The sequence below is a fragment of the Saccopteryx bilineata genome, chromosome 7 (assembly GCF_036850765.1).
Source record: "Saccopteryx bilineata isolate mSacBil1 chromosome 7, mSacBil1_pri_phased_curated, whole genome shotgun sequence".
Lineage (NCBI taxonomy): Eukaryota > Metazoa > Chordata > Mammalia > Chiroptera > Emballonuridae > Saccopteryx > Saccopteryx bilineata.
In genome coordinates, this window is record NC_089496.1 from 57,047,230 (window position 1) to 57,074,342 (window position 27,113).

Here is a 27,113-nt window from a genome sequence, read left to right on the forward strand (position 1 = left end):
AAACCCCTCCGGGTTCCTCAGGCCCCTCCCCTGCTGCCCCCCCTTGGGGCTGACAGGTTTCAGACGGAGCCACAGGACATCAGCTAATAGTTGCCCTTAGTAACCAACGGCCAGCAGTTCAGCATTTGTCCCTGCGGCCAGTCAGACACCTGCATTTAACCGGTTTTTGCTGTGTGCCTGCATATAGAATGTAGGTGGGCCTCCCGGGTGTCACTGGCCACCTGCCCCACCCCCGCGCTGCCCCGCGGTGGCTCCCGGGTCGGCGGGTCTCAGCCGGGTGCTCCCCAGGTTTGCTGCCTCCTTTCTCGGGGGTGGGGCCCAGCACCCCGGTTTTTAGGAAACTCTACAGGTGTTCCTCTGGAGTCAGGGATGGAGGCCCCGCTGTGTGTCCGACTAGGCCCAGAGCCCCACGGAGCCCCACATGGGCCTCACAGGTGCTCCCTCACCCCACACCCCCAGCCAGGGCAGGTCCTGCAGCTCTCAGAAGAGAGGATCCGTGTGGAGCCGCCCCAGACCCGAGCTGGCTGCCCCCATCCGGCTGGCTTCCGTGCAGGAGGCTGTATGTGGGCACCGTGTCGACAGGCGTGTGTGCACGGATGTCCGAGGCTGGGTCCTGGGGAGAAGGGGGCGGTGTCTCAGGTGTGCAGGGAGTCTCAGGGTCAGAGCTCCCAAGGGCAGCAGCGTTTGGGGCTCACCCCTGCAGGGCCCCCTCTCCCCCGGGGGGTGGGGACTGCTGTCTGGGAGGTTTTGCAGTGCGTGCCAAGCGGGCTCTAAGGAAGCAGATGAAACTTTGTGTATTTGGGTTCTTAATACAATGGAGTGTGTTTGCTGCCCTGGCTCAGCCTGCAGAGAAACAGCCTGGGGCCGAGTTGCAGGGGCCCAGGGGCCGCGGCTGGGTCATTGCATTGCCCGCCCCCCCAGGCTGCGGCCCCTCCTCCCGCAGGAGCACGTGGGGGGCGTGCACACAGCCCACAGGGGCCGCCAGGGGGCGCTGGCACCGAGAGGCTCCCGGACCTGGGAAACCCGGTCCAGTTCGGACTGAGGTCCTCGGCTGCTGCTATGGCAACGCCCCTGTTGCAGGGTTACGGCCCAGCGCTGGGCCCACCTCGCAGAAGTTCAGTCCAGTTCTTAGCGGAGCAATCACTGTCTTATCGACGGGAAATGAAGCAGCAGCATCGGATATAATGTCTATTGTGCAGTTGAACAAATTGATAAAGCTATTTTGGGGGGTCTTTTGCTTAATAACATGAAATTTGTCTTTATTTTTTCTTTTCCCCAGCTGAGAGGTTCCCTCATGGCTTTTGCCCCAAAAAGAAAATCTTTTCAAAGCCAGTCTCTGGTGAGACTCGGAGAGGCGGCGGCCTACTGGTGGGGGAAAGCCCGCTCCGCGCTGGGGCTGCCCGGGCGGAGGGCGCTGGAGCCGGAGCCGGACGAGAGTCACGTGAGCTGCGGGGCTGGGGTCACTCACGTGAGCTGCGGGGCGGGGCCGTGAGCGCGTCCCGGCGGCTTCACCCGAGGAGTCTGCCTTCCCTTATCACAGCGTGACCGTGGTGATGTGCCCAGGGCCCTTGCAGAACCACAGAACCTTTGCTTTAAATTCTTAAGAAGTCCGAGTTTTCCAGGCTCATGCTCCCGATTAGCTGCTTGATCCTTAGATAGAACGTCCTCCCTGGAGGGGGACTTCAGGGTTCTCCCCTTCTCTGTCCTGTCAGTCCTTGGGGTGTCGTCACCGAGACTCGAATCGGCACGTGAAGGCAGGTGTGGTGCGCTGGTGCCCGGCTGCTTCCCAGCCTCCCCCGGGCGTCTGTACCAGTCGTGTGTCCTGGAGACACTGGGCGGTCTCTAGATCACGGCCTTCACATCCGTGTGACAGTCCTTCACAGGGACCTTAGGGACCATGACACTTAGGTGCACTGCTCTGTGTGGCAGAGGGACAGGTGTGCACAGCTGCGCAGGACACGGTGAGGGAGCCGCGACGGGACCGGCAGGCCCAGCACCCAGGTGTCCTGACGTCAGCGTCCTGCGTGTCCGAAACAAAAGTGCGTGCCGTCAGAAGTCCTCACCAGGCAGCGAGTCGAACAGTGAGGGACGAGGAGAACTGAGGTCCGGCAGGCGTGTCCCAGTCCCGCTCTCTCCCCGCAGAGCTGCTCCCTGGACGAGTTCGCGGACCTGCTCGACGAGCTGCTGTTGAAGATCAGCGGTCTGTCCGATGACCTGCAGGACCCGCTCCCTGGACCCTGCCATGCGGCCCAGGCCAGGGCGGAAGGAGACCCCCGGGTGGGGGCTTTTGACGACCCAGCTACTGGGGTAAGCAGATGAAAACTTCTTTTTATCAATTTTCTTGGTTTTTTAAGTCTTACAGAAAGTTTGAAATAGTTGTTATTCCAAATCCTGAGGTCCACTTTGCATACATGCTCCGTCAGGGTGGGGCGCACCAGGGGTGAGGCACGCTCTCGCCAGCCCTGCAGAGCTGCTCAACCACGTGACACGTCCAATGTCCCCTCCAGCTGACCTGCGACAGAAGTGTCTGTCTGCTCCCTTACTTCTGACTGAGCTAGAATCAGCGAAGAGACTGAGGACGGGAGAGTTCTCCCAGGACACTGAGCAGACCTGTGGCCAGGACACAGCCAGGGGTCCCCAAGCACAGTGAGAACTAGGCCAGGGGCACGGGGGGGGGCACAGGCTCTCTGGCCTCCACAGCGTGGGGCGCCCCCCCCAGGTGCCTGGATCACAGGAAGGACTGTTTCCATGTGCACGTCAGTAGAAAATTGGGTGAATGACGGGGAAGTAGTTTCCATAGAACAGGTAACGTGATGACCCATGATGAACGGGTGTGATATGTAAGGTGTGTAATGTGTGTAAAATACTGACAGAAAAAGAATACACGTGAAGAGAAAAGGCAGGTACCGCTTACCGCCTTTGAAACGTGTAAACAATAATTAAGAACATCACAAGAAAGAGGACCATGTGCTGTGTCTATACCGTTAGGTTAATGTTTACGTTTCTGTGTTATGATTAAAACAGAGGACGGTGTGTATCAATCACCTCAGGCCCTGGCCGGGCAGCTCAGGTGATTAGATCTCCTGTCATTCCCGTGAGCGCACTTACTCTGCGTACATAGTAACAACGCTTCCAGCCAGAGGCAGCTGCAACCTGAATTTGTAATGTGGCTGATACTGTCACGGACACAGCCTGGGCCATCGCCGGTCAGGTCACAGTCACAGCCTGTGGTCACTTAGGCTCATTTCCTGAGCCTGGGAAACACGCCAAGGACCACACAGCTACCGTGGTGCCTGTGCCCCCCACCAGCTGTCCCTGGGGAGGGGTGGGAGCTGTCAGCTGCAGGACAGTCTTAACCTGAACCCCAGTCCATGAGGATAACCTGAACCCCAGTCCACGAGGATAACCTGAACCCCAGTCCACAGGATAACCTGAACCCCAGGATAACCTGAACCCCAGTCCATGAGGATAACCTGAACCCCAGTCCACAGGATAACCTGAACCCCAGTCCACAGGATAACCTGAACCCTAGGCCACAGGATAACCTGAACCCCAGGATAACCTGAACCCCAGTCCACAGGATAACCTGAACCCCAGGCCACAGGATAACCTGAACCCCAGGCCACAGGATAACCTGAACCCCAGGCCACAGGATAACCTGAACCCCAGGATAACCTGAACCCCAGTCCACGAGGATAACCTGAACCCCAGTCCACAGGATAACCTGAACCCCAGTCCACAGGAAGCACCGTCTCCTGGGCCTGCTGCTCCCTGAGGCCTGGCACACGGGTCCCCACAGGTGCCAGCACCTCCGGGCCCGGCCCCCCGGCTCCCGGTGGGCAGGGACTGGGGCCCCACAGGGGTCTCAGCAGCGGTGCAGGGGCTGGACTCGGGGCAGCCCTGCCCTCGTGTGCCCCGTCTCGGGAAGCAGCCCCTCAGATCTCCTGACTTTGGGGCAGTTGTTCCTCATCTGAGCGTGAATAATGGGGACTGGCGTCTCGATGAGCAGGTGGGGGACTGGACGCCTGCAGCTCCCGTGCCACCCGCAAAGCACTGCTCGTCCTGCTCCCGAGTGACGCGTGTGGCGAAATGTCACGGCTGCCCGTCCCCTCTCCTGGGTCGTCGTTGTCCTCCTCCACTTCTTCCTCCTCTTCCTCCTCCTCCTCCTCCTCCTCCTCCTCCTCCTCCTCCCCCTCTCCTCCTCCACCTCCTCCTCTTCCTCCTCCTCTTCCTCCTCCTCTTCCTCCTCCTCCTCCACCTCCTCCTCTTCCTCCTCCTCTTCCTCCTCCTCCTCCACCTCCTCCTCCACCTCCTCCTCTTCCTCCTCCTCTTCCTCCTCCTCCTCCTTCTCTTCCTCCTCCTCTTCCTCCTCCTCTTCCTCCTCCTCCTCCTTCTCTTCCTCCTCTTCCTCCTCTCCCTCCTCCTCCTCCACCTCCTCCTCTTCCTCCTCCTCCTCCTTCTCTTCCTCCTCCTCTTCCTCCTCCTCCTCCACTTCCTCCTCTTCCTCCTCCTCCTCCTCTTCCTCCTCCCTCCTCCTCCTCCCCCTCCTCCTCCTCTTCCTCCTCTGCCCCCTTCTCCTCCTCCCCCTCCTCCTCCCCCTCCTCCTCCTCCTCCTCCTCCTGGGTGATCCCTGTTGGCATCAGGAGAGAAGCTGCATGCAGGGGCTCTGACGGAGCAGAGGGACTGTCCCAGGGAGGCTCCTCCCAAAGGTCAGTGCCCAGCTCTGTGGAGCCCCAGCCTCGGGGCTCTTGTGCACGTGACTGGTGCCAGAGGGGTTTCCACATAATTTCCTCTCACTTTGCTCTGATGATCACATCTGAATCGGGCAGGAATGTCCAGCAAGGCCAGCACCCGGCCTCAGGTGACACTGTCTTCCTGGACAGTTTGGTCATTTTTAAAATCACTGATTCCTGGGTGGCCCCAGCGAGGAGGGGTGCTGGGAAGCTCTGTGTAGCCATGAAGCTCCCTGTCAGCTTCTACATCGGAGTTGCCATGACAGCAGTGACGGTCACTGTGGCTTTGCAGCTGGGTTCAGAAAGGTCCGTGCCAGGGCCCTGCGGGTCAGTGACAGGACCCGTGAAGCTGTCCAGAGGGCCAACTTTCTGCTTCCTGTGAGCTCGGCCGGTTTGTGGCATGTCGAGGGACACTTAGAAGGACTGGCTTTCCTTCCCGTGCACAGATGGCCCGTGTCAGACCCCTGACTGGCAGGGGTGTCTCCTGAGCTGCCCTCATACTCGGGGGTTTTCCAAATACGTATCTGGTTCCAGGGACCCAACTTACTGACTCTTCAGTGACCCGGTGTCTCTAACTCATGGTGCAGACGGTCTGAACACACTGAACTTGACTCTGGGCAGGAAACAGGCTCTGACAGGCTGGTCAGGGGAAGCACTGGGCCTGAACAGGCAGGAAGTGCGGCCCCCTGCAGAGCCAGGTGGGTCTGATGGTCCAGGTGGGTGCCTGCCGGGGGAGGTCCGGCCTTACCCCCACCTGGGGACCCTCCTGCTGACCTACCCCTCACGTCTGATGTCCCCCTGTAAAAAGACCGAGTGGGGACTCCCACAGGGTCTCAAGAGGAGTGCTGTCCACACCTGCACACGGTCAGTGGTCGCTGTGGCTTCAGCATGCAGTGACGGAAACTCTCCAGATCCACTCCGTCTGCAGTATCTCTGTGCCCGGGACCAGGGGGCTGGGGGGCGGGGCTGGGGGCGGGGCCTGGGGCCGGAGGGCGGGGCTGGGGTCGGAGGGCGGGGCTGGGGGTCGGAGGGCGGGCAGGGGCGGGGCCGACCGATGATGAGCAATGTGGACTGGAGGGTGTGTCCACCAAGAAGACACAGTGTTCCGGGAACTTGGATAGTGTGGGTCTCAGCGTCGTGGCAAAGTTCTGGGCAACTTTTGTGTCCACTTGGATCTTGGGGCGCTGTGTTTCTTCATGGGAAGCTGAGAGGGGCCGGTCGTGTCACCAACGCTGATTACAGTGAGGTTGTCCAGGAAGAATGCCCTGAACCCGAGACTGACTTGCCGGGCACGGATCGTACCTGGACTTGACTGAAGGGACCCAGCCACCCTGACCCTGGTCAGCCCCGTGAGACGGGCAGGCGTGTCTCGTCCTGGGCCGTGCGCTGCAGAGCCGTGCGCAGGGCGGGGGCCGTGACTGCATTCGTGGAGGGCTGAGCAGGAAGGGCTGCTGGACCTCGTCCCTGGAGAGGAGCGGGGAGCGTGAACCGAGCACGGTGTCAGCTGGTTCTGCGTGAGGACGTGCGCAGGTCAGAGAACTCTCCTCGTGACTTTTCTGTGAGTTGGAAATCATTTCCAACGAACAGCTTTGAAAAGGAGCAGTCATACTTTTCCAGCAGACAGATGACAGAGGGACGCGTCACACGTGTGGGGTGCGGGTCGTGTGAGTGGCCCTCACTCCCTCTTAGCGGGTCTGCACATCTGTACTTTGGAACGTCTTCCTTGATGGACGTCACCGGGAAGGCGCTGTAGTTTACTGGAACCACTTAGACGTGACCTACAGGCGTGTCGCGTCTGAGAAGTGACCACCGGGATGTGGAGGCGGACAGCTCACGGTCGACTCCCAGGCTTCTGGGGCTCACACGCAGCCGCCCCCGGTGACCGCGCAGGATGGAGCGTGCACGTGGCCCTGCAACGCTGGAGTGTCACTGTCCCTTCTCAGGCAGCTGTGCGGTGGGGTGACACGGGGCACCGCGGGTGGGAACCAGGACTCCCGATCGCTCTGGACAGGACGGACTGACTGGAACCGCGTTTTACCGACAGAGCTGACTCTTAGGGGCCTGACCGCCCTGCCCCTGGCTGCTTTGTGGAGACATTTCTTTTTCAGCTTAGAGTCTGACAAGCTCCAGTTCTCCCCCCGGACAATAAGTGCAGGACTGTCTCAGCGGCTCTGGTGCCGTGAGGGGGCCCACACAGAACACAGCCGCCCGCAGCCTGGAGAGCCCACGCCCAGCCCTCAGCCCAGGCCAGGCACAGCGCAAGGGCTGGCCAGGCCCTCCTGCACCCCTGCACCCCTCCTGCACCCCTGCACCCCTCCTGCACCCCTGCTCTCCTCCTGCTCCCCTCCTGCACCCCTGCACCCCTCCTGCTCCCCTCCTGCACCCCTCCTGCTCCCCTCTTGCACCCCTCCTGCACCCCTGCACCCTCCTGTACCCCTGCACTCCTCCTGCACCTCTGCACCCCTCCTGCACCCCTACACCCCTCCTGCATCCCTCCTGCATCCCTCCTGCACCCCTCCTGCACCCCTGCACCCCTCCTGCACCCCTACACCCCTCCTGCATCCCTCCTGCACCCCTCCTGCACCCCTGCACCCCTCCTGCACCCTCCTGGTCCGCAGCTGCGGCAGCCTCACCTGGGGTTTCCCACGCCCGTCCTTGTGTCCATGGTTCCCTTCCTACCAGGACACGGCGCCCTGGCCACCCTCATGACCTCGTCCCCATGGGACCCTCATGACCTCGTCCCCATGGGACCCTCATGACCTCGTCCCCATGGGATCGTCCGCAGAGTCGGGTCAGCGTCTTCTGGAGGACGCAGCCCACTCGTAACAATTACATTTAAGCAACTGTAGGTATTTGAAGACAGGTTACATTTTAAATTCCAACATTTGGGGAAATAAAATTCCACTAATCTGACAAAAGTGAAACAAAATACTCAAAAAAGTTCACAACTTCCTACCTTTTGCTCTCTTAGCTCTTCACTTAGGGCGGCTTCCGCAGGCTGGACATCTGCACTCCAGTGCACATTCATTGTCATTAAATTATTAGCTGAATGAATCATCCCAGCTTCTTTGACTCTGAAAATGAGAAAGTGGCAACCAAAAAGGAATTATTCTTTTTGCCGTTTTAAATAACAGTGTTAAATAGGAGTCCACGGGGGTGCCATGATGCCATGTGGTGTCTGTGTGCTCACGGTGCCGTCCATCCCAAGAGACAGGATGGAAGGAAGCGGGAGGCCCTACGGCCAGGACTCGCCCACGGCGGCCACCTCGGGGGCCTGGGACGAGCCTGTCAAAGCCCCTCGGGACGTGAGGGTTCGTCCAGGATGGAATCCGTTACGGGGGGGGGGGGGGGGGAGGGCGTGGGAAGCGTGTGCCCTGCGTGAGCTCTGCCAGCGCTGTGGGTGAGGGCCCGGCCGTCAGGTGGCACCAAGGAGGGGAGGGAGCAGATGCAGGCCCCTCCCCATGAGCCCCCACGCTCCCTCCCTGGCACCCCGAGTTCTCAGGTTAAAGAAAAAGGGTCTAAGTTACAGCTGCCACCCGAGAATGCCCCCACCTGGGGCGCTGAGCGGGCATTTGCGTGATGGGGTTTAGAGCTCAGTAAAGGTGTGAGGCCCGGGGGGGGACCTGCTCCGGGCTGATCCCTCCCGAGGGTCTCCAGGGCGGGTCCTTGACGGACGGAACCGGGCGGAGGGCCCTGAGCAGGGGCCGCAGAGACCCTGTGTCCAGTCCTTCCAGAGCCCAGCTTCCCCTCACGGCTCTGCCCTCAGGGCCACTGCAGGCCCACACCCTCTTCCTGGCCATGCAGGGGGCGAGGGAAGCTGTCGTCACCCCTCGGGAATCTCGCCTGAGCTTTGAAAGACCTTAGGCTCACCCAGCGCCCCGCACAGGGCGAGCATGTTTCTTCCAAACCCGTGGGTGACAGAATCTGTCGTGCTCACGGCTGCTGAGTCCGCGTGCGGAGGGCGGAGGGCGGGCGGGGACACCGTCCAGGAGCAGATGCGCGCAGACAGGCCCCACCCAGGTGCAGCGGCAGGTGGAGGAGGAGGAACAGGCAGCCTCCCAGAGGCGGTGCTGGAGCCACGGAGCATCCAGAGGCAAAAAAGAGGAGAAAGAACTTCACCCTCCATCTTGTTTACACGGAATTCACTCAGGACGATCACGGACTTCAACATGAGCTCTGAAACGATGACTTTTTTGAGGAAGAAAAACCAAAGGAGAAAATGAACGTGATCCGTAAAAGAGAAGATGGATGAATGGACCTCGTCGGAATTCGAGACCCTGGTCACACAAGTGACCACGCGGAGAGGGCACAGGGGCAGTCCGCAGACGAAGGAGACGCCTCGACCACGTGTCAGCGCAGGGCTGGCCTGCAGAACGTGTGGAGACCTCTCAGCGCAGCAGGAAAACAGACCCTCCCCTTAGAGACAGACGGAGGCGCAGAGAGGACCCAGAAGGGAGCGTGCCGGCAGCAGACACAGGACCGGACGTGCAGTCCCAGCCACCAGGACACCGCCGGGCCCGGGAGATGTCACCACACAGCTCTGAGAATGCGGGGGAATGCAGACCCCCCCCTCCTCGCTGCCGGTGCGGTGGAAATGGCACGGCCTCTCTGGGAAGTTCCCGGAACTTCCTAAAACGCAGCATGACAATTCAGCACCCAGAAGTGACGCCCTCGGTCACTCGTCCCAGAGAACCGCCGGCCTGTGCCCACACGTGTCCTGTGAGGGGGCTCCCAGCAGCTTTGTATGCAACCCCTCCAACTGGAAGCTTCCGGAATCTGCGCTGACTGCCGGGTGGTCTGCAGACCCCCACGCGGGAAGGCTGCCCGCCACGTGACCTTCCTGGGACGGCAGCGTGTAGGGTGAGGCGGGTACGGCTGCGAGAGGGCACCGTCCTGGGGACGGAGTCTGTGCCTTGACCGTCAGTGTCCTGAGCGCAGCCACGGGAGGGGACCACGGGTCTGTCTGTGCCACGCTTGACCGCTGCACCAGCGCCTGCAGCTGCCTCAGGGCAGAGAAAGTTGAACTAAAAAACAGCTCACGGCGGTTACAACCTGCAAAGGGAACACCGATGGAAATGCTATGTGCTTAAAATCAATAAAAATCTCATGGTTTTTCTAGCAGCCTGGCAACCACTTTTTTTTTTAATATTGGCTATATTGCCTGTTTGTGTTCTTGGCCATTTTCCAATTGGGATATTTACCCTTTGTCTGATTTTAGAAGATCTTCGTTTAGCACAGGGGTGGGGAACCTTTATGGCTGAGAGAGCCGTGAGCACCACATATTTTAAAATGTAATTCTGTGAGAGCCATACAACAACCCGTGTACGTGACGCATTATCCAATAAAAATTTGGTGTTGTCCCAGAGGACAGCTGTGATTGGCTCCAGCCACCTGCAACCATGCACATGAGCGGTAGGAAATGAATGGATTGTAATCCATGAGAATGTTTTATATTTTTAACATTATTATTTTTATTAAAGATTTGTCTGTGAGCCAGGTGCAGCCATCAAAAGAGCCACATCTGGCTCGCGAGCCATAGGCTCCCGACCCCTGGTCTAGCAGGTGTGACAGGCTGCCAGGCTGCAGGGACAAAGGTCCACACGCTGCAGGGACCGACCTCACAACCCTGCAGGCCGGCGCCCCCACCAGGGTCCGGCTGCTCCCCCGCGAGGCCCCTCCCCGGCGTGCAGGCGCCGTCTGCTCTCGTGACCACACCCGGTCGCGCTCTGTGTCTGTGTCCCCGTCTCCTCATCGCGGCACCGGTCACACTGGGGCAGGGCCTCACCATCGTGACCCCATTTGACCTTAGGGCTTTACAGTGTCATCTCCCAGTGTGGTCGCGTTCTGAGTGCCGACCTGGGCGGGAAGGGTGTCAGCAGGGGCGCTGAGGGGACACGTTTGGCGGAAGCAGGGAGAGGGCTGTGTGGTCCGTCTGGCCCGCGCTGCGGCTCCTGCTTCCTCTCTGCTGGCGGCTGACAGTGGGAGGCCACGTGCGTTCTCACCGCCTGCCAGACTCTGACGGAAGCCCGACACCTGTTACCTGGTCGAGCCGTCACACGGCCACGGAGCAGGCGTCCCTGCCGCTCGGCGCTCAGAGGCAGAGGGAAGCCGCGAGCACTGGGCACACGGCTGGGGCCGCAGCGGGGAGTGCCCGCGGGCCTCCTGCCTCCATCACACAGGCTCACACCCGGCCTCTGCCCACAGCCCGCACATCCTGGCTGGGCGCGGAGCCTCTCCCCGCCCCTCCCTGCCCCTCCCTGCCCCTCCTCTCCCCACCCTGCCCCGCCCCCACCTCACCCCTCCCCACCCCACCCCTCCCCTCCTCTCCCCACCCCACCCCTCCCCTCCCTGCCCCACCCTACTCCTCCCCGCCCCTCCCCTCCCCACCCCTCCTCTCCCCACCCCACCCCGCCCTCCCCCTCCCCGCCCCTCCCCTCTCTGCCCGATGGCTATTCTCCTTCTGCTGCCCATACCGGCTGGTTTGCAGTTTGTCCCAGGCTGAGCGTTTCCACCCTGTCTTTCCAGCCCGCGGGCAGCGAGGAGCCGTGGGGGCCGGGGCTGCACTGAGGTGCTCACAGCTCGGTCTGAGCAGGCGTCGGGCTTCACCCACGAGAAGAGGTGCAGACTCAGGAAGGTGCCCGTCCCACACGTGGTGAGAGACCCAGGTGGGACTTGGGTTTGTGTCCAGGCCGGGGGCAGTGCCACCTCGGTTCTCACCAGACGGGTCCTCTGCCGGCCACCCTCGCGCTACGACGGTGACGATCAGCTCCGCGCTTGCCTGACGGATGTCTCAGCGTCAAAAGACCGCGGCCTCATTTCCTGGACTCTGTTCTGCCCACTGAGTCTTGTCCTGCAAGTTACTGCAGACATCTAGTAACTGCAGGGGGTGGGCCTGGAGAGCATTCTGGTTGTTAAATAAGATTTTGAAGTGAAGTCCTCATTTTGTAAAGTTAGCAATTGAATCTCGCCAGATTAATAACTTGTTTTTTCCTGATTTACTAATTCAATGTAAAATGGTTATTTGAACAAAGCCTTTGAAGTTGGCTGGGCTGATGTCTGAAGTTGTTTAAAAACCTACAGGCTCAGTCAGACTTGGCTGAGGGGCACCGGAACTTGAAGCGTATGCTTGTATTGTCGGGTTCGAAATGGCGCCCGGTTCACGTGCACGGAAAGGGCCGTGTGGACACGGCCCTCGAGTCCCCCCGGGGACCAGGCTCCAGAGGGGACAGGGCTGGGGCCCAGCCCCCGGGGGAGGGTCAGGGGTGTCCCTGGTCACTCGGAGCCCTGGGCCCGCTTCCTGAAGGCACAGAGTGGCGTGGAGCCTGCAGGCTGGGTCCCACGAGAACCGGGCTGACCCGCGAGGGGCGTGGCACGGGGCTGGTCAGGCAGCTGAAGTGACTGATGGGAGCGAGGTTGTCAGTCTGTGCCACGGACGCACCTGGGAACACAGGAGTGCCTTCAGGAGTAAGGTGCGTGATTGACAGGCTCATGTATTTGGGAAATACGGCCTCATTTTCCATCTCTGAACATGGCGTCCAGATGGGGGAGATCCCTGTGAGAGCTCTGGGCTGGGTGCGGTCAGCGTGCTGTTGGTCACCAGAGCGCGTGCACACACACCCACAGAGGTGCAGGACACACACACATACACACACACATGCAGAGGTACAGGACACACACACACACACAGAGGTGCAGGACCCTGGGAGTTGCCTCCTCACTGGCTGACGTCTTGCTCCCGCCTGGCGCTCTGGACGGACAGGCTGTCCTCCCAGGTGCACTCACTCTGAAGCGTCCCCCGAGCACGCCCACGCCCTGGGCGCCCATGCTGGCTGGGGTGGCTGTGGACTGAGGAGGAGGCCGGAGAGGCCTGGCCCCAGCGGGCAGCACGGACAGGCGGCCCTGGGCAGGTCAGCGTGTGCTGCGCGCACTGGGGTCGCGGTGGCGTGTCTCCGTGCTGCGTGTGGTGGACGAGGAGGTGACGGGGTCGTGGAATCCAGGTGTTGACATGAGGGTGTGAGAGAGGACAGCCACTCTCACGGCCGGCCCCCGAGCCCACCGTGATGAGGACGGTGGAAGGTGACCACCCCGTGCATCCCCAGGGCAGCGCCCCCTGGTCCTCTCGTGACTGAGTCCCCGAGCTGGGGGTCTGTCTTGCCCGTGGCGTCTCCTTGACTCCAGCCATCAGCCTCCTGCCTGCACTTCCGTTGGGGCCGCTGGACAGACCGGGGTCACTGCAGGCTCCACTGAGTAGCGGCTGTCATTCTGTCTGCACCAGCCCTTTGCTGGGTAAGGAAGTCACTCCAGGCTCAGGGCAGGATGTGGACGTCGTTGGGTGGGGCCAGCACGTCCCCCACACTGAGCTCGCTCCTTCCGTGACCCTGGGGCGGCCGTCACCATCCCTCCCGACCGGAGCAGAGGCGGGAGGGGAGCCCCTGGTTGAACCAGCTCACCATTGGGCTACAGCTCCAGTCATTTCCCCACACAGCACCCATTCCACAGCTGGGTAAACTGAGGTCCACTCCACAGGTGGTCACGTCGCTTGCCCAAGGTCACCCAGCTAGAAGGTGGTGGGACCAGGTGGCAGAGGCCACGCCAGGCCGTCCACATGGAAAGGGTTTGTTCACGGCAATTCTGCGCGTGCAGCCTGGTGGATTTTCCAAAAAGCCACGGAGGCCATAACAGCTCCTGGTGGTCAGAGCTGGCTCAGAGGGGGGTGGCCCAGCCTCAGGGCCTGACGCCCACACCCCAGAACTCGCTCTGTCCCCGGCCTACCCTGAGCGTGGGGCTTTTCCCACATTTCTGAGAAACAGTGTGAAACCCCCAAGGGTCTGTCATCTCACCCGTCCTGTAGACCAGTGGTCCCCAACCTTTTTTGGGCCATGGACCGGTTTAATGTCAGAAAATATTTTCACAGACCGGCCTTTAGGGTGGGACAGATAAATGTATCACGTGACCGAGACAAGCGTCAAGAGTGAGTCTTAGACGGATGTAACAGAGGGAATCTGGTCACTTTTTAAAAATAAAACATCGTTCAGACTTAAATATAAATAAAACGGAAATAATGTAAGTTATTTATTCTTTCTCTGCAGACCGGTACCAAATGGCCCACGGACTGATACCGGTCCGTGGCCCGGGGGTTGGGGACCACTGCTCTAAAGAACTTGTTCACAAGCAAGTTACATCGGACACCCCAGAAGTGAACGTCCACGTGTCAGCAGAGCCCACGCCACACCTCTTTCTCGGACTGACTGACCTCACTTGGCACAGTGACCTCTAGGTCCACCGTGCTGTCCGAGGACACCCTTGTCCACAGCGACTGCCGCCCGGGGAGGAGGGGCTTCGCACCTGCGCAGGGGGGGCAGCGGGGGGGGGGTGTCCCAGGGCTCTGCGTGTTGTTTCTGACTGAAACTGACAGGACGACAGGGGTCAGGATTCACACGTGGCGTGCGGGCCCTGTCCTGCTGCCGTCTGTCTGTCCTGCTGCTGTCTGTCTGTCCTGCTGTCTGTCTGTCCTGCTGCTGTCTGTCTGTCCTGCTGCTGTCTGTCTGTCCTGCTGCCGTCTGTCTGTCCTGCTGTCTGTCTGTCCTGCTGTCTGTCTGTCCTGCTGCCGTCTGTCTGTCCTGGCGTGCAGGCCCTGTCCTGCTGCCGTCTGTCTGTCCTGCTGTCTGTCCTGGCGTGCGGGCCCTGTCCTGCTGCTGTCTGTCTGTCCTGCTGCCATCTGTCTGTCCTGGGTGTGAGTGTCCGTGAGTCCGTCTCAGACCTGCAGCACACCTCACACTTCCTTCTGGGGGAAATTCCCAGTCGCAACATCAGTGCTTCCAAACATGAGTGCGTATTTCTGAGGCGCAAACCTCCCCGCAGCCAAGACACCCCCAGACCGGGAGCTGCTGGCCTGGCCGGGGACACCAGACACTCAGCTACAACCAAGGACAGAACAGTCCGTGGAAGCAGAAGGGGACCCGCTGTGCCCTGTCTGCGGCCCTAGGACTCGACCCTCCTCTTCCGGGCCTGTGTCCAGGGCTGTGTCCAGGGCTGTGTCCAGGGCTGTGTCCAGGGCCTGTGTCCAGGGCTGTGTCCAGGGCTGTGTCCAGGGCCTGTGTCCAGGGCTGTGTCCAGGGCCTGTGTCCAGGGCTGTGTCCAGGGCTGTGTCCAGGGCCTGTGTCCAGGGCTGTGTCCAGGGCCTGTGTCCAGGGCTGTGTCCAGGGCTGTGTCCAGGGCCTGTGTCCAGGGCTGTGTCCAGGGCCTGTGTCCAGGGCCTGTGTCCAGCAGCGGAGGCCGAGAGTAGAGGAGGCCTGGGAGCTGGGGCAGAGCTGAACGCCGTCTGTTCTCCGCCTTCAGAACCAGAGCGATGGCTGAACGGGCCGGTGGGCCTGGTGGGCCCGGCACTCACCACCCTCAGGGAAAGAGAAGGGTGCCTCTCTGGTCCTCCCTGGCCAGGGCGGTTCTGGGAGACTCACCTTGTTTCTGGGATGGGGCCAGAGGCCAGAGGTCCCCGGGCTGCTCCAGGCCGCACAATGAGCAGCTGTTTAAATCAGATTCCTTGCACCCTGCTAAGTGCCCAGAGCCCAGGTCACTGGTGAGTGTCCAGGGGGCCCCTGTGGTTGTCCTGCCCCTTGGGACAGAGGACACCGGCAAGTCCAGAGCAGAAGGAAGGCCCCTGCACCTGGGTGGCTGCCCTCTGTCCACACTCTGAGGGGCTGGGGGACAGAGTAATCGCCCAGTTGCCTTTCAGGACGATGGCAGCACTCGGCCCACCAGCCGTGTGTGAGGTGGAGGGGGACGTGGGGTGAACACGCAGTGCCGTGTGCAGACGCCGTGGTGTAGAACCGGGCACCTGAACCCTGGATAACGTTATTAACCAGTGTCGCCCCAATCAACTTAACAAAACCCCCAACAGTGTATGAGGGCATCATCTCGGTGCCCGTCTCCCTGGCATTGAGGGGCACCGTTTTTTTTTAAAAAGTGCGTATTGACGGGTGTTTCTAAACAGGTGATTGGCTCTTTGGGAAGCGTGACTTCCGTGCAGGAGCTGTGGGGTTCCTGCACGCAACGGCGTTGGCGAGGCTTGGCGGACGTGGCAACAAGGAGAAAAACGAGCTGGTGCTAGAGCTCAGGCCGGTGAGCAGGTGCCCACAGGGCTCCGGGGCCCGCCTGCCCCCAGGGAGGCCGCCTCCTGCAGGGAGGACAGGAGGCAGGTCCCACCCTGCACTCTCTGGATGTGGCGTTCCCGGCCCCTGGGGCCTCGTTATCTCAGAGGCAAAGCAGGGGTTTTGAGGGTCACGTGGGCTGTGGCGGCGTCCCCAACACAGGTGCTCAGGGCCACCTGCCGGGACCAGGACGGGCGAGGTCCTGTGTCCCCTCTGTCCCGGAACCAGCTGACCACCTGCCCCAGGCTGCTCTGTGCTAAGCAGGCTTCTGCGTGGACGGACAGGCCTTTGTCCTCCTGTTACTCGGCCCGTGTGTCAGAATTGAATCACGCTGGAACATTCAGGGACCCAAAATTCAATCACTGGCCATATTCCTTATTCAGCTGTTTCCTCCCGTCCTGGGTAAATTTAATTTTTCCTCCTCCTAATGAAGCTCCCTGGAAAAATCCAATCACTACTTCATTATAATTGGAGTGATTAGGCCGTGATGGACGAGGCGTGGATGGGACCTGGGTTTGGTGGTATTATAATTGGAGTGATTAGGCCGTGATGGACGAGGCGTGGGTGGGACCTGGGTTTGGTGGTATTATAATCGGAGTGATTAGGCCGTGATGGACGAGGCGTGGGTGGGACCTGGGTTTGGTGGGAGGGGTTCAGGAGAGCACATGGTGGCAGGTCTGGCTTTCCCAGCTGTCCTTGGTGACGGGCAGGGTGGTGCCCACTACCCCGAGTGTGCCGCGGTCAGCTGTGACCAGACGCAGGTAACTGGAGAGAGCAGAGCGGCTTGAGTGCCCCCCCAAGTGCGCCAGGTTCTGAGGTGGGGACGTGGAACCCCAGCTCCCGGAGATGTGCTCCCCTCAGTGTCCCCTCCAGCGCTCCAACTCAGGGACATGGACGGGCCTCCCCACGGTGCGTGTGGCCTGTCCCACCCACGCGGTCCCAGCCTGTCACTGTCACCTGACACTGTCTCTAGGAAAAGGCCCGCTCTGAGCCCCAGACCCTGCGTCTGGGTTTAATTAGCGAGGCTGGGGGGGTCTTTGGGGCACATCTGGCCTGAGGGTCATCTTTCCAGCGCCTTGATGGCCATTATCTGTGCTTCCCGGGGGAAGAGGAGGGAACGGGCTGTTAGCAGAAGCAGACTCACTTATTCTCATAAAGTGTAGTGAGAAGTAAACATGAGCCCCTCCTGAAGAGGAACGTGATCTGGAGAGAGCCCCGGAAAGGGGGACAGCAGGGCAGGGCAGGGCAGGGCAGGGCAGGCCGTCCGGGACCCTGTGACGGCACGGGCAGTTCCCACCGCACCTCTCGGGGCGCACGGCTCACCGTACAGCAGGAGCTCGGCGTTCAGGCGAAGGAACGTTGCAGGGGCTCAGCGTTCTTTGTTACACGAAGAACTCACGCAGGTTATGAAAGGCAGTTCCCTGCAGCCGAGTGAGGGACAGATTGTTCACAACAGAAGAAAAGGTATGGCACATCCATGCAGGGAAAAGGTCCAACCTTCCTGGAGATCAAAGAAATGAAAAGGAGGGGCCCCAGCCGGGTAGCTAGCTCAGTTGGTAAGAGCATCGTCCAGAAATGCTAAGGTTGTGGGTTTGATCCCCGGTCAGGGCACCAGCAGGAAGCAACCGCTGAACGCACAACTAAGTGGAACAACAGACGAAAGCTCCCCTCTCTCTCTCCCTTCCTCTCTCTATTGCAAGAAAAGAAAGAAGAAAGAAAGAAAGAAAGAAAGAAAGAAAGAAAGAAAGAAAGAAAGAAAGAAAGAAAGAATGAGGGAGGGAGGGAGGGAGGGAAAGAAAGACTTAAAAGGATACCTTCAAGGCCCTGACTGGTTGGCTCAGTGGTAGAGCGTCGGCCTGGCGTGCGGGGGACCTGGGTTCGATTCCCGGCCAGGGCACACAGGAGAAGCGCCCATCTGCTTCTCCACCCCTCCCCCTCTCCTTCCTCTCTGTCTCTCTCTTCCCCTCCCACAGCCGAGGCTCCATTGGAGCAAGGATGACCCGGGCGCTGGGGATGGCTCCTTGGCCTCTGCCCCAGGCGCTAGAATGGCTCTGGTCGCGGCAGAGCGACCCCCGGAGGGGCAGAGCATCGCTCCCTGGTGGGCAGAGCGTGGCCCCTCGTGGGCGTGCCGGGTGGATCCCGGTCCGGCGCATGCAGGAGTCTGTCTAACTGTCTCTCCCCGTTTCCAGCTTCAGAAAAAAAATACAAAAAAAAGAAAAAAAGATACCTTCAGTTGCTTATCTAACAAACTCTAAAACTACCAAGTGCTAGTAAGTCAAGGAAATTCACAAGATGCTGGTTGTCACACCAGTTGTTACAACTATTTTCCAGAGCGTTTTGTTTTGGCGATATGTATTAAGAACCATAAACAGTATCCATGGCTTTTAACCTGTTGGTCATTTAGCCAGTCACTCAGTAAATCTGACTGAACTAAAAACACATAATGTATAAAAAAAGAAAAAAAATATGACCAAAGGAAACGACTCTAAACACATCCCCAGAATTCTGTCTACAAAGTAGCAGCTGGTTCCTGGAATTGTCTATTTGAAACCTTCAGACGGCGGTTGGCCCCTGGGCGACTGAAACCACAGAAAGCCAGACCTCCCAGGGGCGTCGGGGCCACTGCTATTAGGAGAAGACGAGCAGCAGTCAGGACAGGGTGGCCTCGGGGGAGAGGGCCCCAGGTGGACCCCTCAGGAGGCTGACCACACGGGCGTGGTCCTCGCCAGCCGTGCTCACGGTGCGCTGCTCGGTGTGTGGTGAGGATTCGGTTCTTGCCCTGGAGTCTGAGCTCGGAAGGTGAGGAGCAGGAGGAGGTGGTCTCGGAACCGTGTGCTCGGACGTCAGGACTTGCAGACTGCCCAAGCAGCACGCCACCCCGTGTCCCAGAATTCAGAAATCTCCGCCATGTGAGAGCTCGCTGGCTCTGCTCTAGCCCTCCCCCATCAAGGCACACATGAGAAAGCAATCAATGAACAACTAAGGGGCCACAATGAAGAATTGATGCCTCTCATCTCTCTCCCTTCCTGTCTGTCCATCCCTCTCTGTCCTTCCCTCTGACTCTCTCTGTCTCAAAAAAAAAAAAAAAAAAGGATCTTTGCTATGAAGTTGATGTCTGCCCCAACCGTGAGAACTAAAATATTCCTTGTATAGCAACAGTCTGATTTCCATCTAAGCTACAACCACATTAAACAGAATCTACGAGTCTACTAGGCATTTCTAGTCTCAACATTTTTTTTTTTAACATGAGCACATCTGGGTCTTCTAGTTGTAAACAACCCCTTTATAAAATGTCTTTAAAAGCCTTTCTTTCTCAGGAAAGGAACTGGATCTCTTTGTGGACTCTGACATTTGGAGAGAAGATGCTGAACTGAAAATTTTTAGTGTATCTATATATTTTTTTGTTTTTATAGCCTTGTAATTCTCTGTACTGATTCTTGAATCCCCTTAGTGTTAAAAAAAAAAGAAGGTACATATGTGGCCCACATTACATTTCTCACATGTAATAAAATGTATAAAAAATAAATTATGGCCGATTGGTTCAGTGGCAGAGCGTCGGCCTGGCGTGCAGGAGTCCCTGGTTCGATTCCCGGCCAGGGCACATAGGAGAAGCGCCCATCTGCTTCTCCACCCCTCCCCCTCTCCTTCCTCTCTGTCTCTCTCTTCCCCTCCCGCAGCCAAGGCTCCATTGGAGCAAAGTTGACCCGGGCGCTGGGGATGGCTCCTTGGCCTCTGCCCCAGGCACTAGGATGGCTCTGGTTGCAACAGAGCAATGCCCCAGAGGGGCAGAGCATTTCCCCCTGGCGGGCGTGCCGGGTGGATCCCGGTCGGGCGCATGCGGGAGTCTGTCTGTCTGCCTCCCCACTTCTCATTTTGGAAAAATACAAAATACAAAAAAAAAATTGCAAAAATAACAATCCAAAGGTAAGAGGAGCAAAGAGAGTACCCCAAGATCAAGGGGCCTCCCCTGGCCGTGTTCGGTCTGCCGGCCGTCAGCAGCAGCGACGAGAGGAAGAGCGAGCTCACCTCCAGGCCTGCGTCTCTCCGTTTTCTTCACAAAGCCATCGCCGGCCGTGACGTCGGGGGTGCCAGGTGACCGTGGTCACACACACACACACACACACACACACACACACGCATCTTGTTTCAAGGCAGGAAGTGGCAATGGCCAGATTGAGACCATCCACGGTGATTCCTACGTCATCTTCCTCTCTGTCACTCCCGCCAGAGAAACTCCTGAGAAAAGCACGCATTCCGCAGGAAACTCAACTTCCCAACAGCCGTCAGCATGAAAGACACTGGTTGCCACCCGGGGGGAGTCTCAGAGCCACGAGGCGGGGAGTGGGGGTCGGCGTCCAGCCACCGTCCCCACAGCCCACCCAGGACACCTGGCCTCAGCCAGCACCCGGCAGGTTCAGACGCGGGTCCCCCGCCTCTCTCTCTCCCTCTCTGCTGTCCTGCTTGCCCACTGTCCCCACAGCCCACCCAGGACACCTGGCCCCAGCCAGCACCCGGCAGGTTCAGACGCGGGTCCCCTGGCCTCTCTCTCTCCCTCTCTGCTGTCCTCCTTGCCCACCGACCCTGGCAGGTTCAGACGCGGGTCCCCCGGCCTCTCTCTCTCCCTCTCTGCTGTCCTCCTTGCCCACCGACCCCGGCGGGTTCAGACGCGGGTCCCCCGCCTCTCTCTCTCTCTGCTGTCCTCCTTGCCCACTGACCCCGGCGGGTTCAGACGCGGGTCCCCCGGCCTCTCTCTCTCTCTGCTGTCCTCCTTGCCCACTGACCCCGGCGGGTTCAGACGCGGGTCCCCCGGCCTCTCTCTCTCTCTGCTGTCCTCCTTGCCCACCAACCCTACAGCCCGCCCAGGACACCTGGCCCCAGCCGGCACCCGGCAGGTTCAGACGCGGGTCCCCCGGCCTCTCTCTCTCTCTGCTGTCCTCCTTGCCCACCGACCCCGGCAGGTTCAGACGTGGGTCCCCCGCCTCTCTCTCTCTCTGCTGTCCTCCTTGCCCACTGTCCCCAGGACCGGGTTCCCAGGGCGCCCCACAGGGAGTGTCACCCAGACCGGGACCCTCTGCCTTACAGTGACTCCTCAACGGAAACAGCTTTTAAAATCAGAAGCGTTTCTTCCCACGAGGACCTTCATAACTCAGGACACGTCTAGAAGGATCGGCCAGCAGCCGTGAGGGGATGCTGAGGGGACAAAGGGTGTTCACACCAGACAGCCATCAGTTTGGGCCGTCCTGACCCCTGCATGCCTGTCTCATTGTTTTAAGACCCTCGTGGTGACAAGGTATAGTCAGCGATGGCCAGAGATGAGCGTCACTCATGGCGGGGAGACAGGAACCCTGGTGACGACAGAGGCGGTGAGCCCTGGCTCTGGGCTCTGCGTCCCCCGGGAAGTGGACGGGGCTGCCTGGCCTGGGTCCGGAGGAAATGCGAAGCCTCCTCGCCCTTCGATAATCAGATTTCCTATCGCTGATCCATACCCAGCCCCCCGGAGGCTCATTTCCTCCTAAGAGGACACTTAAGAACGCACCAGGTTAGGGAGAGTTCAAGAACGCACGCGAATCCCTCCTGTGCTCTGTTGACAGGCACTCCACACCCAGGCCGCTGTGCGTGCGTGCGTGCGGGGTAATCGGCTTAGCCCTTCGCCATCCGGCCAGAGCGCCCTCCGCCAGCTCCTGGCGGCCTGTGTCCGAGTGGATGTTCAATTGTGCGAGGACGGGGGCCCTGGTTGATGGGAAAGCAGTGGGTGTTCTGGTGGAAAAACAAATAAGAGAGAGAGAGAGAGAGACGGAGGGAGAGGGAGAAAGGGAGAGAGAGAAGAGGGAGAGAGAAGGAGAGGGAGAGAGGAAGAGAGAGGGAGAGGGAGAGAGAGAGGGAGGGAGGGAGAGGGAGAGAGGGAGGGAGAGAGAGAGGGAGAGAGGGAGAGGGAGAGGGAGGGAGAGGGAGGGAGAGGGAGAGAGGGAGAGGGAGGGAGGGAGAGGGAGAGAGGGAGGGAAAGAGGGAGGGAGGGAGAGAGAGAGAGGGAGAGACGGAGGGAGAGGGAGAAAGGGGGGAGGGAGAGAGAAAGAAAGGGAGAGAGAGAAGAGGGAGAGAGAAGGAGAGGGAGAGAGGAAGAGAGAGGGAGAGGGAGAGAGAGAGGGAGGGAGGGAGAGGGAGAGAGAGAGGGAGAGAGAGGGAGAGAGAGGGAGAGGGAGGGAGGGAGAGGGAGAGAGGGAGGGAAAGAGGGAGGGAGAGAGAGAGGGAGGGAAAGAGGGAGGGAGGGAGAGAGAGAGAGGGAGAGAGAGAGAGAGAGGGAGAGAGAGAGAGGGAGGGAGAGGCAGAGGGAGAGAGAGGCAGAGGGAGAGAGAGGGGGAGGCAGAGGGAGAGAGAGGGGGAGGCAGAGGGAGAGAGAGGGGGAGACAGAACTGAGAAGTTGGCCGGTGCCAGCTGGTCTGGTTGGGAGGTCCCAGCTCCCGCGCTCTGAGCCTCTGCAGCCCCCAGCTCCCCAGCGGGGCTCCGACCTCCCCGCCGACAGGCTCCGAGGGGCTGACGTCTGTGGGCCATCGGCTCGACGGGGCATTTTACGCTTTCACCTCCTCTGATTGCTCTCACTCACGTCTAACCAGCCTGTACGAGGGCAGGACCGCCTGTCCACCCTGAGGAGACCGAGGCAGTGATCCTGGGGCGTCGTGCCAGGGGGGACCCCGTGGCCACCAACGGGCAACTGCCTGGGTTTCCGCTCTTCCTTGTCTGTCTGAGTCCTGGCCACCCCGTCCCTCTGAGTCCACGGCCGGTGTGATGCCGTGTGGCAGCAGTAACAGCGCAGGCTCTACGAGGGGCCAGGTCGTCGCACTCAGGACGCGGCTCCCCTCCTCTGGCTGAGTCCATGCTTTTAGAGATGAACACTTTCCTGCTGCCCTCCCGGAACTCGCAGCTCTGGCGCGCCCGGCACGGCCTTGGCGGGGGGCGGGGGGCGGGGGGTACGCGGCCGAGGCTCCAGGGTGTCCTCCTGGGGGCAGCAAGTTCCGCTGACGGCCGGCAGCTCCCTCACGGCTCCCTCGACGGGGAGGGCTCGGGGCGACGTCCTGCCGACAGGGGCCCGTGGCAGAATGGAGCGCCTGTTCTCCCGGCTCAGCTGCTCAGAGGGGGGAGCCCTCCACACCTGGGGACTCCTCCTCACGATTTTCTGAACAAAACCCGTTCTGTGTCAGCTCGATAGCCGACCAGTGAGCTGTCAGAGTTCTCCAGAGAAATGCAGCCGGCGGGAGAGAGAGAGAGGGATCGTGTGAAGGGCCTGGCTCACCCAGTTTGTGGGGTGGGAGCGGGCAGACCCCGAGCCTGCAGGGCCGGCCAGCGGGCTGGGGACCAGGGCGGTCGAATTTCCACAGGCGTCTGGAGCCAGAGTTCCTTCTGACTGAGGGGAGATCAGAGTCTCTCTGAAGCCCTTCAGCTGATGGGACGAGGCATGCACCTCACGGAGGTGAGAAGCCTTCACTCGGCGTGTGCTGATGTGACATTGGGTTCTCCCGGAGAACACGGTCACAGCAGCAACCGGAGTCCCGCGTAGCGGAGTGCCGGGTGCCCGGGCCCCTGAGACTAGCTGTCACCCTCTTCAGTCGCATAGATGTGTCCCCATGATGACACGGGGGTGCCAGGCCCCAAAGGAGTCAGGGTTTGGGGCTCCTTCCAGGGCAACCCTGCTCTTAAAGTTCCTCAACTGGGGCCCTGGCCGGATGGCTCAGCGGTAGAGCGTCGGCCTGGCGTGCGGGGGACCCGGGTTCGATTCCCGGCCAGGGCACATAGGAGAAGCGCCCATTTGCTTCTCCACCCCTCCCCCCCTCCTCCCTCTCTGTCTCTCTCTTCCCCTCCCGCAGCCGAGGCTCCACTGGAGCAAAGATGGCCTGGGCGCTGGGGATGGCTCTGTGGCCTCTGCCCCAGGCGCTAGAGTGGCTCTGGTCGCAGCAGAGCGACGCCCCGGAGGGGCAGAACATCGCCCCCTGGTGGGCAGAACGTCGCCCCTGGTGGGCGTGCCGGGTGGATCCCGGTCGGGTGCATGCGGGAGTCTGTCTGACTGTCTCTCCCCGTTTCCAGCTTCAGAAAAATACAAAAAAAAAAAAAAAAGTTCCTCAACTGGAGCCCTTCTTTCAGGCGGTCTGTGGCCACTTTGCAGAGCTGGGCAGCAGGGCGTGCCCGGTGTCCTGGGCCCCCTGAGGCTCATCTGTCCCCGAGGGAGGTTGTCCCAGCATCTCTGGGGCTGCGACCTCCCGCCTCCATAAGGGAGGGTCCTCCCTACCCCACCTAGCCATCCTCCCCGCCTGCATCTCAGAGCCAGGGCGTCCGGACACGTCAGATTCCGGGGTCACGGTCAGGGCCTCCCACAGTGCTCTGAGCTGACCAGGGCCGTCCCCAGTGGGGCCCTGACCGCCGGGGCTGGAGCCAGCCTCTCCCTCTGACAGGGTCTCACGCATCCCTGCCCGTCTCTGTCTGCAGCCGGCCCGCACGGCACCCCTCCTGCGGCCTCCCTCAGCGCTGGGCACCGGGCACCCACGCCCCACCCGCCCAGGGGCTGGCCTGCCCTTTGTCTGACAGCAGATCAAAGGAAGGAAGGGTTTGGGGGGTTTTGTTCTTTCTTTTCTTTTTACCCCATAGGCAGAGGTTTGCTTGTGCCAAAGTCTCAGGTTACAGGAAATCTAAGCCGTGCTGGCAGAACCCTGGTGACCTCATCTCAAAACACTTCACGGGGCCTCTTTCCCGGGCTGGTGGTGAGGCCACCTGGGCCGCGGCCTTGCGGGCTTTGTCAAGCTGTGCGGGGTCTCCGAGCTGAACTTCCCTGGCTGCCCTGAGTGTGGGGGGGCTGTGTGCAGCCCCCACGGGGGTGTGTGTGTGGACGGACCCAGGACCTGCTGCAGACAGACGGGGATCCCGCACTCTTCCCCGATCCTCTGCAGCGAGGTGGGATGCGTGAGCAGGACCAGCGGTCAGTGCCCCCTGGCAGCAGCGTGAATGTGTGGGTGCTGGGAAGGCACAGGCCACCCCCGTGGAGACGGCTGAGCCGGGATGCAGGCGGCCAGCAGGGCTGGGGGACCCGCAGGGACAGCTGTCCGGCACACTCACAGGCCGCACAGGATCAGGACCTCATATGCCTGGAAAGTAAATATTTGTGAATAAACCCACTGAGACTCGGGGGCCTTGGTCACCACGGCGGAGCCCGGCCCAGCCCGACGGGTCCACGCAGCGGTGAGGACGGGCGTTCAAGGCCAGGCTCAGCAGGTCCGCTTCCTCCCGGCCACAGCAGGGCTGTGAGGACTGAGCGGACCCCGTGGGGAGCACAACCCGGCCCCAGCCCGGGGCAAGGCCAGCGCAGGTTGCCTCTGTTCCCCGAGGCCCCTGCCCACAGGCCGGCGTCCTGGTTGGCGTCACCCCCCACCCCGTCCCCCGCCCCGTGCGCAGCAGGGACAGACTGTGAGCGCTCACGGGCTCCGGGGGAGCTATGGCCAGGAGGTGACACACCCGGCCTGCCCAGGCCAAGCGCTCCGTGTGCGTGGTGAGGGTGGCCGGCTACTGTCCCCTCTCCCCATACCAATGCTGCCCGTGGTGAGAGAGGAGAAGGCCACATGTAATTACCGTGATTTATGGACTCGGTGCCTGCACCGGCCCCCCCGGGCGTGACACCCCGTTACCCCGAGCGTCTGGGGGTCTGGTCGGCCTCCTGCCGCAGCCGTCACGGTTCTTCTCACGATCGTCCTGAGTATTTACGACGGCCGGCCGCTGGGGAGCAAGGCCACGCTGTGAAGTTCACAGCAAGGTCAGGGACTGGCCGGGAGGCCTGTGAGCAGCGGGGACACGTCTGCCGTGAAAGCCGGCCTGTGGGACCTTGTTTCGGCGGCCAGGGGACGTCACCCCGGTGGCTGTCACCCCTGCTCCTGCTGCCTGTCTCACGGGTCCCTCCAGGAGGCGAGGAGGAGAGAGGCCAGGGCTGAAAGGTCCTCCCTAAGTGACACAGGTGGCCTCGTGCTCCTGGGCTGTGGCCGATGGCCCAGGTCGCCCCTCTGTCAGGAGACCGTCTGTCCTGCGTCAGCACCTCCCCAGCAGGACTGCCCGCCAGCCGTTTCCCGAGACGGGACGGCATCTCCTCACCTCAGCTCTGGCCCCCGCTGTGCGTCTCCACCCTGTCGGCTCCGACCGCCCACCTGGACTCCAGACCTGCACGGGTCAGTGTGGCGAGCTCAGCTGCAGGGACACACCTGACATCCCGGGGACTTGTCACCTGCTCCTTGACCCTTGCCGGCTGGCTGAGGGCTCTGTGGGGTCTCATCTGCCCACCAGGCCCCCGGTGACTCACCAACGGCCATCACGACAGAGGGAGAGAGGCCAGTTGTCCACTGGCCCTTAAAACTTTTACCTGGACATGATTCACATCATTTCTTTGGATGGCCAAAGCAAGTCACGTGGCCATGTTCTGGGTTCCTGAATAAGGAAGGCAGGTGAGCGCCCGCCTGCTGGGCAGAACGCTGCCGACACACCGTTACCCCTCCGTCCGAGGGAGCATGAAACGCTCCCGCCTGCCTCTCGCCCTCAGCTGTTTCCAGGGGAGAATCAGGGGTGGGACATGTCCAGCTCTCGGCTCCTGGGGTCCCACGTCCAGCTCTCGGCTCCTGGGGTCCCACGTCCAGCTCTCGGCTCCTGGGGTCACACGTCCAGCTCTCGGCTTCTGGGGTCACACGTCCAGCTCTCGGCTCCTGGGGTCACATGTCCAGCCCCCCCCCCAGTGACTCTCACCTGGCAGGTTGAGGGGGTGGAGAGGTCCCCTTCGCTTCCGCCTGGAGGGCACAGCATGCCCACCAGCAGTTCTCGGCCATGCCCCCACCCCCGCCCTCCTCACGGGTCCCGGGACAGGGTGGCACGTGGAGAGTTCTACACCAGGTCGCACACGCAGCGCTTTCTCCGCTGTGTCCAGCCTGCAGGCTGTGTCTGGACACTGCGGCCACAAGGGAAGTTTCCGCTAACATCCTGTTCTACGTAGGTTTCCAGAGAGAGGTGACAGGACTCCTCAATTCATCTCTTCCGAGATCGTTCTAGAATCTTTGGATACATTTGGATCTTTGAGTTCTGTCATCCTAAGCGAAGTCCAGGGTTAGCACAGCGGCTTTCTTCCCTGAGTCATAATACACATGCGCGCACGCACACATGTGTGCACACATACATGCACACGTGAATAGGTACACGCATTCCTGCACACATGCGTGTG

At 60.8% G+C, this 27,113-nt stretch overlaps 1 protein-coding gene across 1 annotated transcript in view; it reads left to right on the plus strand.

Annotated features, from left to right (window-relative positions):
• Positions 1-11,727, plus strand: part of PKD1L1 (polycystin 1 like 1, transient receptor potential channel interacting) — an 84,815-nt gene extending 73,088 nt beyond the window's left edge. Inside the window, exons 52-54 of the mRNA XM_066240378.1 lie at positions 1,280-1,441; positions 2,143-2,307; positions 11,259-11,727. Of these exons, the coding sequence (XP_066096475.1) occupies positions 1,280-1,441; positions 2,143-2,307; positions 11,259-11,300 (369 nt within the window). The 3' untranslated portion in view covers positions 11,301-11,727. The remainder of the gene's footprint in view (positions 1-1,279; positions 1,442-2,142; positions 2,308-11,258) is intronic.
• Positions 11,728-27,113: the final 15,386 nt, after the last annotated feature.